This window comes from Podarcis cretensis, assembly GCF_951804945.1.
Source record: "Podarcis cretensis genome assembly, chromosome: 10".
NCBI lineage: Eukaryota > Metazoa > Chordata > Lepidosauria > Squamata > Lacertidae > Podarcis > Podarcis cretensis.
The window spans coordinates 41,795,043-41,805,581 of NC_137179.1; the positions used below are offsets into that span (position 1 = coordinate 41,795,043).

Consider the following 10,539-nt stretch of genomic DNA (forward strand, 5'->3'; position numbering starts at 1 on the left):
GTGGATAGAAAAGTACAGTTAAAGGTGAAAAACTCTCCAGGTTTGCCATTCTCATTTCTTATTCATTTAGAACAGCAGGATTGTAGAGCAATGTTTCAATATCACAATATTTCCTGGTTTTTTCTGGGCTGTCTGCATTGCATTATCTTGTGCATTTATGTTTGACATTTAATGTGTGCATGGTTACAATTTTTGCATGATAACACATGTTGCATATGTAACTAAGGTCTCATACTCATGTTACCTAGTTCCATCCATTAAACATCCCTAATAGAACAATCTCTCATAGGACCTTTAAGAACCATGGACATCATTCCAGCTGACGTTAAGCACTTTCTAGCATCATTTATTTCAATAGAAGAGTTATGTATGTGCTTGGGGCTATCATTCTATAGCCACTTGCCTGAGGCTAAGCCCCAATAGGACTTACTTCTGAATATGCAGATATAGGATTCTAGTGTACATCTCTCCTATGGAAATGAATGAACCCCTTAAAGTGTTTAACTTTAGTTGGATTCTTTCCTGCATTTTAACATGCCAAAGAAACATACAAAACACTTTGAAAAACAGTTGCTGGTGGGAAAATGTCTGTTTCCACAATGCAAATTGGTTTATTTTGAGAATTAAGGTATACTTCTAAACTTTGGGGTTTTTTTTAAAGCAATGTAATCCTGGTTTCCTGCTGCTTTAATTTCAGCAACTGTTTTAACTTCAGGAGTCCTAAAATTTTATTTGACACAGTTATTTAAACTAAACTCCCCTAATTAAAGTATTTTTTCTTCCACTCCTTACCATTGCGAGTCCAGTGGCTCCACTTCACATGTAAAGACTATGGTATACAGATTCCACTTTGCTGCTGAGGGATGTTGCATGCGTGCCCCTAAAGGCCCTGCAGAGCTTTCAAATCTGTTAATCTTGTTAATCAAATCTGTTAAAATATTCTTAAATGTTACTTTGAAAATACATTTTAAATCTATTTAAGAAAAAAACAGCTCCCTTTTTTGTAGTCTGGCAAAGCTTACTTTTTATTATCATTATTCACAGTGTTGGTGCTGACCTTTAAAGCCCTAAACGGCCTCGGCCCAGTATACCTGAAGGAGCATCTCCACCCCCATTGTTCTGCCCAGACACTGAGGTCCAGCTCCGAGGGCCTTCTGGTGGTTCCCTCACTGTGAGAAGTTACAGGGAGCCAGGTAGAGGGCTTACTCAGTAGTGGCGCCCGCCCTGTGGAACGCCCTCCCATCAGATGTCAAGGAAATAAACAACTATCTGACTTTTAGAAGACATCTGAAGGCAGCCCTGTTTAGGGAAGTTTTTAATGACTAGTGTTTTAATATATTTTTAATATTTTGTTAGAAGCCGCCCAGAGTGGCTGGAGAAGCCAAGCCAGATGAGCGGGGTATAAATTATCAATTATAAATTATTATTATTATTATTATTATTATTATTATTAAGGTTTCATAGGGAGGCCACATTCTAGGGAACATAGAAAACTGCTTATAGATTTAGAAACTCTACCGAAATCATCGCATCCCTCTGCCCAGAAAAACTTCTCCAAGTAGTGCACAGAACTGGTTTTCATATTTGCTTCATGTGCATGGGTTGCGTTTATGGAAACAGGGATCCCCATATGTGCAGGAGCTCCATGTGAGCCTCTGAGCACATGTGAAACTCCGTACTTGGGATTCATGCACCCCAGTCCTAATACCAAAGATGCTGGCACATAACTGTGCTTGGAGGCTTTGGGCAATTCTGTACTAAATGCTCCACATCAATACTTTGTATTCAGAAGAATTATGGAATATTTGCTTAAAATTAAGGAATTGCAAATACTGTTTCATGCAAATTAATATTTTTTTAAAAGTCAGCACCATTGCTTTTCATTGTACTCGCTATATGCTGAAGAGATGTGTTTTCTTCTAGGCAACAGTTGCTGCCTTTGCAGCTAGTGAAGGCCATTCTCACCCTCGAGTGGTAGAACTGCCAAAGACTGATGAAGGCCTTGGCTTTAATGTAATGGGAGGAAAAGAACAAAATTCTCCTATTTATATTTCTCGCATAATTCCTGGAGGAGTAGCTGAGAGGCATGGAGGACTCAAACGGGGAGACCAGTTACTTTCTGTTAATGGAGTGGTATGTGAACATGTTGATTTTTTTTTTTTTATGAACTGTGCTTTTTGAAGGAGCTTCAGCTCCCATGCTGCAAGTAAGAAGTCATAGCTGGAAATACTGTGGGCTGTGTCCAGACATCACCTTCCACGGATGGAAATGCTCCTTCCATCCATGGAAGACTTTTGCCATTTCCCTCTCCCCACACTGCTTCAGAGAGTCACCTAGCCCTCAGGAACTGTGGAAGATGGTCCTAGAGGCTGTAGTGGGAGGAAGGAACAGGCAAAAGCTGTCTCCTATTGGTCTGTCAATGGGAGTGTCCTATGAGTTCCACTGAGGGGGTGCTCCCACAGGTTGGAGTGAAATCTGGATACAAACCATTATATGTAGCTCTTGAGTCTTGATGGGTCCAGTGTGGAATTGCAAACATTTGTTGTGTTATTTCCAAAAGCTGCTGTTATGATATGCAATATTAGGAATAGTTTGCAAGTCAATGATAATTAAAAACAAAGCAAAAGCAAAACAACAGGCAGTCATAATGTGACATTTCAGATACAAAAATTGCAAAGTGGAGATTTTGTGTAGCCATATATTGATTTTAGAGAGGTGTGTTGGGGTGCAGTAAATCTGTATGTGCCAGTTATCTGAGAACTCATCCCTGCAGTAGGTGCATCAATACAAGCCAACTGCATATTTAATATAATTTTTGCACCAATTGCAAAAAGCTAAAAGTCTTTAGGGCTTTATCAGGCTGCTGGAACTGTGCTTTCTGCCCTGATCCTGGGTTCTGCTTTCTTGCCTTTTCAGGTATTGCCTTCCAAACCCAAGTCCTTAATAGAAACTTGCAATATGTGGTTTTTCACTATTCTTTCCTTTCGTAATCAGAGCGTGGAAGGAGAGCATCATGAAAAAGCTGTGGAGCTCCTGAAGGCCGCTAAGGACAGCGTCAAGCTAGTGGTGCGCTACACTCCCAAAGTGTTGGATGAGATGGAGGCTCGCTTTGAGAAGCTAAGAACAGCACGGCGCAGACAACAGCAGCAGTTGCTAATTCAGCAGCAGCAGCAGAATGCACAACAAAACCATATGTCGTAGGTGAGAGAATCCGATGGTCTTGCTTTTAGCCTACCATTAGAAAAGACTTTTGGCGTGCCTGCTTGTACTTTTGCAAGCCCTGCTTTAACAATTTGGGTTTAGGTGCTAATCCATAATTTGCTTTGACATTCCATACCCTAAAATCCTTGCTCAATGTTGATTAATAGTAGAGCAGCAGGGGATTATTTCATAACTTAGATTTTATGCAGAATTCTCAAATACAGTTGTTAGGCTCAAGTTCAAAATTCAGGAATATGAACTGAATCATATAGAAATACCAGATCACTCCTAACCCCTGACCTGTGCTGTTGGAGGGAGTTACGATATACCAGCAGTGCCTGGTCATTGACTTCTGTTGGCTGGCTTACTGCACCCTCTAAAAAGCACAGCGGTTGAGCAGCTATCTCCAGCAATGTTCCCACAATTACATCAAGTGTGGGACCCTGATGTGGGGTAGAGCAGAGTAGAGCAGGCCAGAGCTGGATCCATAGCTGTTCCATCACCTGCACAAGGAACAGGATTCCTCTGCAGGACACCTGGTCTCAATATAGTTGTTGTATCTGAAATATCAGGTAGTGATTTGGCTCCATTGCACTATTGCAGTTGTATGGTAAAACTCTTTACAATTAAGACCAGTAGCAGGCAGCATGGTGGGCTGGCAACACTCACCTGACCTCTGGGTAGTCACATCGCTGCTGTTAACTGAGACATAGATGGAGAGGGGCAAGGTGGCAAATGCAATGGCAGAGCCGATCCAGTTCCCCCACTGGTGCATTTGCACTGTGCCATCCTTGTCCACCCTGACACCTTGTCCATCCCCTTTTACCTTCAGTAAGCAAAGACAGCATGGCCAACTAGAGTTCATGTGAACAAAGCTGCCCCACCATTCTCTGCAGATCCAAACACAAAGCAAAAAAGAGCAGACTACACTTATCATTTGGTTGGTAGACCAATTGACTGGCCCTTAGTTGCTAGGGCTACTAATGGCTGCATGAAATTAATGCTGGGCAACACCAGTGTAGTGACTCCCTGATGGCTATGTATATGGTAGATGAAAAAGAGTAATGAAGGAAATAGACAGAAGGGACAGATGTTGGTTAATTCCTCAATATTTCTGTTGTTGTTGTTTAATTATAGATCGTCCTCGAAGAAGAAATTCTAAACCAAGAATCCAACAATTTAGCAGCAAAGCTGTATTTTGAATTCCAACATGCAGTAAAAGAGCAGCAGCAATGACAATACAACAGCTGCATTCACCAGCAAACTGTGAAAGGCTGCCATAAGAATTGCTTGGCAGGTCAATAACATAGTGAAATCCTTCCAAAAAGGTTTTTCGGTGTACTGAAGTCCTAGGATGAAAGGTTTCTTTGACTCCTGTTCCATGTGGTAAGGCTTTTTTAAAAAAGAAAAAGAACACTCTGTAAAATTGAGAGTTTTAGTAGTGAATGAATGAATGAATGAATGAATGTGTCTATGGTCCAATCCTGCTTGCTTTACAGTGATGCTTCAGTGGGAATTTATCAGATGGATGCAAGATGGGGCCACTGCTGAGAGTAACAGCTGTCCAGTATTTCTGGCCCTATCTAGCCTAAGCCATGCTTTTAAATGGATCAGAACTAGTTGATTTTAAAAGGATCAGAACTAGTTGATTCAGAATGTAGATGGAAAAGTGCTCTAGACTGCACACTGAAAGCAATGTGCTGACATTTGGGTGCTGACAATTGAATGCCACCCCTTTTGTGCCCACGGTTCCTAAGCCAGTAAGTGATACATGTGAGGAAGACCACAAATCTCCCTATCTGGATTGAGGCCTATGGCCCCAAGACATTACAAATTCAGGGAGAAATGGCATCAGTTATAAAATGTGACCACTTACAAAAGCCCTTCTTGCATCTTGCAAAACATCTTCACTTCACAATCTTGTACAGGTGCTTTGATCTGAAATCCAGTTTGTAATCTAGTTCTTTACTTTTTTTTCCTTCCTGGGAGTTATTACAATATTTATACTGTGGCTGCAGAGTTGAGTTGATTAATCAATGGATCTAAATCAAAATATTGCTACTTGATGAAAGAGATGCTCCTGATTAATTTTTGTTTTGTTTTTGATGGTTAATTATTATTTTTAATGCAAGTGGTTATAAATCCATGGGGGGGGGGCAATTTCCTCCTCCATCTCGTAGGAAGTAATGGTTCTTCTGAGATCATGCTTGCATCATCTAAAAAATATGGAGGAATTTTTCTTCTCCAATACTATAGTTTTGAACTCATTTGGAACTATGTAGCCTTAACAGTACAATGCTGTACGTGTCTACTAAGAGTAAGCCCCACTGAGTTCCATGCAGCTTACTCCCAGGTAAGTGGATTCCACCATGTACCTTGGAATAAGCCCCATTGAATTCAGTGGGGCTTCTTTCTGAGTAGACATGTGTACTGTTGCACTTCATAGCCTATACAGAATAAATAATAATAATAATAAACAATTTGGGCAGATTTTTATCAGTGGATTAATCAACTAAACTTTCTTTTAATCAAACAACAGCCCTAATTTATACAGAATTTTATTTGTAAAAGCATTTTTACTCTTGGTGTATTCATAAATTCTGTTCAGCAGGTTTAATTCTGTCTTCTGTAAGTAGTAAGACTAGAGGACCCTTGAACTGTATTTTTAAATATAGATATTATTAGTATTATAGCTATAATTATTCAGAAATCTATAATGTTTACAGTATATTTATAAGATATATATGATGTGATATAATAAATAAATCTATATCTATAGATATATATCCCCAACATATATATATTGTCAGAATGTATGTGTTCCAGAGGTAGGATCTGTACTTATTATATATTACAAATGTTTTAAGATAATGTTAATGAGACAAAAATTTCTTTTGGGGAAAAAATAGATAAAACAGGGTATCAGTATTTTCTCTATTTTTCAGATATATTCTTTATTTTGTTTATGTTTTTGGATTTAATACACCCAAATACTTAGTCAAGAAAGCTGGCGTAGCCAAGTGGCTGAGAAACTGAGCTACAAATCTCATGTTTTGCCACAAACTCACTAGGTGGCCTTAGGCAACTCACTCTCCCTTTCAGCCTCAGTCGCCCCCCTACTATATGGGGGATAACAATGCTGACTTACCTTACAGGGTTGTTGTAAGCATTACAACTAGATAAGTTAGCGCACACGAAGCACAATGAACACTTGAAAGTGCTATACAAACCTTGAGCATTATTATTATCCCATAGTGGGAAGGCAGGCTTCCCCAAAGAGGCACAAAGGATTGCTAAAATAATATTAGGATTTCTTTGACTTGTTCAACATAGGTCTGATCTACACATGCAGTAAAAATGAGGTTGGTTATCCAGGTGAGAACAGTAAGGGGCTTTAACCCTTTGCCTCATCTGCAAGTCCCAGTTGGAATTGGAACCCAGTGCCTGCTATGTGCATTGGAAGAGAATATTCCGTTGGCACCAAAGATCCCCGTTGCCCCCTGCCAAGGTTCCAATCCACGCCTGCCACTTTTACAAAGCCATTCACAAAATTGCTCGTTATGTGATCGGTGTCTCTTCTAGGTTGGCCCCTCAGCAGGGTTGGTCCTACTAGTGGGCAGAGTGAGGTGGCTGCCTTAGGCAACATATGTCAGGAATGGTGGCAAATTGATGAGGGATAGAGCTGTATTGCCATGAGGCCTGCCCTGCCCCCCCCCCCCCGCACTGACCTCTGGTGTGGTGGAGGCCGCTGTCCTGTCACTAGCGTTGAAGTTAATTCACCAACCAGTTCAATTGGCTTCTGTCTGTGCTGTAGGGAGAGGTGCCACCTGGTCCTTCACCTCACACAACAAAATGTTTGGGGACATTCCTGGCTTTCAAACTGCTTGTGATGCATCATATTTTTGAATGTTCCCCTTCAATTCCCTTCATTTGGGTTTCCAGCACAGCAGACTTTATTATTAACATACTGGATTATTATTTTTACTTGCAATGAGTCCCCCCCCCTTTTTTTTTTTCTTCTTCTTTGGAGTAGCATTCAAAAATAAGATCTTCTAAGTTATACAGTCCATTCTACCAGCTCAGGATTTAACCACTCCATTCTACTACATGTGCAGCCCAGTCTATTGCTACTGATGGTTAGGAAAGGATATCACATCCTCATGCCTTAGCCATGAAATCAGCCCATCTTGATCTTTTTCAATGAACCCTAATCCCCACAGGTCTCATGCAGGGCTCTTTCTCAACCTGGATACAAAATAGTCTTTAACCAGAAACATCAGGGATTTATGGGACCTTACGCATGCGAAGCAAGTACTCAACCACTGATTTCAAATGCTGGCATCGTAACAAACCAATCTCAGACCCAAGAATATAAAAAGACGTGCCGACACCTGCTGTCATCAGGATAATTTATAATGTGTGCAATTCATATGAATTAGTTGCAAGTAATCAAATTAAAACGTCAGTTAAAATTTACATGCAGTTTCAGAACCATTTGAATAATAGTCATGTTGAAAGGTTGCTAAGGATGTCGTTTTCCTTGGGAATAATTTCTAGAAGTCGATCCTAGAATTTTCATGGCTATGAAAAACATCCTTAAAGAAGAACAGCCGTAGGAATTAGCCAGAGCTTAGATGGGTTTCGATGAACACACATAAACTTTCCTTTTTGTAAGAAGTCGGGTGTTGCTTTCTGCAATGATGTTTGAAAATAATTTGAGAAAAGTACTTATAAGGCCAAATTAAAGTTACGGCCATAGCTCTTTGACACAGAACACATGAGATTTAGGATCATGGCTTTTGAAAATATGAGATAAAATATAATTGTGTGGAATTGTGTTTTTAGTATTGTTTCAGTGATGTCTGGAACCAGGACAGTGCAACTACATTAGCCCTGTGCCATCCAACTTTAAACGTGGAATTTTATATTTGGGTTTTAGTTTGTTGTGTTTACCAAATGTGATGTGTGTTATGAAATATCTAGCTTCTTAAAAATGATATTGCTTAAGGGTTTATGTCAGAATTTAGTGTACAGAAGCTGTTTTCACCTTCCACACATTCTGTATTATGTTAATACAAACCTCAGTTATAGCCAACCCTGTAAAATGTTGTTATATATTTAGCATACGTTGTTGTCAAACTCCAACAGAAAAATAAAGATTTTGATAAAATGGCATTGCATAAGGATATATTGCATAAGTAGATTGTCACTCATATTTCAATAGTGAATATCAACACAATTTGGATCTTATGGTTTAATAAATTATTTACACAGAATGTTTGTTTCCTGTTCCAGTTTACTTTTTCTCTTCAACTAGCCATGGCAGTGGACATGTGACATGCAGAGGTATTTAGACTGTAGCTGCAGAGCCACATGCTGCATAGGAAAGTTTTTAAACAGTGAATGTAGAAGTAGAATCCACTGGTATGCCTCTTTACAAGGAGAGTTGCATGAATCTTCAGTTCATGTTGGTGCAATGTGAACGATGTATTAGATTGCACAGTGCTTGGTCTCATGCCTTGAGGAGCATATCTCCCACATCTGGATGTTCTAAGAGAAGAGTGCCAGGCTCACTGGGTTACCATAGCAACACCAGTAAGGTCAAGGGCATGACTTGCTGAGTCATTCACCCTTCGCAGGAATGTAGAGATGGTTATACTATTCCTGTTTGCTGCCATGGTCTGACTGAGAGAATTGGGTAGGTTTTACACAGCAGCATTAGCTAGCATGGTGATAGCGCTAGCCGATCACTCTGTACATGTGTATCTCTACTTCAAAGACCAGAATAACTGTATATAGTAGATAGTAGTGTTTAGCTTTGTCTTGTATCTGGAGACAATAAACACTTTGTTACTTTGAACTATGTGGGAGAGGAGTTTTTTTCTGTCAACCAGGGACTCTGGAAGAGGAAGTTCTGCTGGGAGCAGGAAGTGTCTGGTGTCTCTGCTGGGGTTCTGCATTCTCTGCTGATAAATCGCATGGCTGAGGTGTGGTGAACGACCAGCTGACTTCCACAAGTCACCAATAGTTCATCCATTTTTCTAACCACATGCTGGGACTAGGAGGAACAGGGCATCACAGATCTGCAAGAACCCAAGTAATGGTTCCTTTGGCATCATGGACCCCACTGAGAAGAAAGGAAAGCAAGAGAATGAAAATTGCAGAGACTAGAGCTTTAAAAGATGTGCGTCTTGCAGCTTTTTGATACAGAGCTTTTAAGATTATGTATATGTACTTGCTATGCATCCTCATTCTACTTTTGAGCCCAGATCCCTGCTGCTGGAGTGGCATTTTGTCCCCAAATTGTTGTTGTTGTTGTTAGTTAACATTTTCTCCCTTTCTATGTTCAAATTCTCATGATGACAGAAAGGCATGTTTAGTGACCTTCTCTTTTCTTAACTTTTTCAAAAGAAATCTAAAATGACTGAAGGCACAAGCTGCTATGCATATTGCTATGAATCCCTAGCTTGCATAACTATATAACACAACATTTGCATTTCATTACAATATTTATATGCTTCCTTTAAGAGAAAGAGAGAGAGAGAATCATGGCAGCTTCCCAGAAAACTCACCAATATTTCAAATATTTCAGCCAGGCTGAAATTGACAGGGAAGGAGCTAGAGCAGAAGGGTTGAAATTGGGGTGTCTAAAAACTACCACAAAATGCAGTGTTGCTTCTGCTATTGGAATGCACAGTATAGATTGGTATGCACATGAAGTATGATTTCAACTTAGTTCTTCACTGTAAATTTTCAAACCTGATTTGTTTTGATGCTTCCTGATGGGTTTTATTAAGTAGGTAATCTTAACTATATTTTATCCCTCTACAGACCCACTTATGTAGGATGAGGCAAAGAGAATACGTATGTGGTTGCAAGCCTTTTTCAAAGTACAGGGCTTTTGCAGACCCTCCCACAAGAGAAAGCCATTTCAGCAGAGTTTAAATCCCATCTTAAGCAGTTTAAAAGAAAGCATAGGAATTAGCCGTTAGGCTGATCTCCTTGTTTTGTTACCCCTTTTATCAAAGGAACAGGCTACAGACTGAGAGTTTAAAATATATAGTTTACTCACAGTCAAGCATTCCTCCTGAGCAGCAACAGCAGTAACAACTATTGCAGGTAAAATACTTGCATCTACAGCAAAAACAGCTGCAGGGAAGCAGACAGATGTCCACTGCCATGGCTAGTTGAAGAGAAAGAGAGAGAGAGAGAGAGAGAGAGAACAGGAAATACTTATTTGCTTCTTTCCTCCCAGGAGAGGAGGGGAAATGACATCACAAAGAGCTTTCTCTACCAATTACATTTCTATGGTCTGAGTCCGCCTATCAGCAGTACAGT

The 10,539-nt window shown here is 40.0% G+C and overlaps 1 protein-coding gene across 4 annotated transcripts in view; it reads left to right on the top strand.

Moving 5' to 3' along the window:
• Positions 1–8,376, top strand: part of LIN7A (lin-7 homolog A, crumbs cell polarity complex component) — a 44,979-nt gene extending 36,603 nt beyond the window's left edge. For all 4 annotated transcript variants that reach the window (XM_079992071.1, XM_079992072.1, XM_079992074.1 and 1 more), the window contains 3 exons: positions 1,924–2,133; positions 2,995–3,201; positions 4,339–8,376. In XM_079992071.1, coding sequence (XP_079848197.1) covers positions 1,924–2,133; positions 2,995–3,201 — 417 coding nt within the window. In that variant the 3' untranslated portion in view covers positions 4,339–8,376. The remainder of the gene's footprint in view (positions 1–1,923; positions 2,134–2,994; positions 3,202–4,338) is intronic.
• The last annotated feature ends 2,163 nt before the right edge of the window (positions 8,377–10,539 follow it).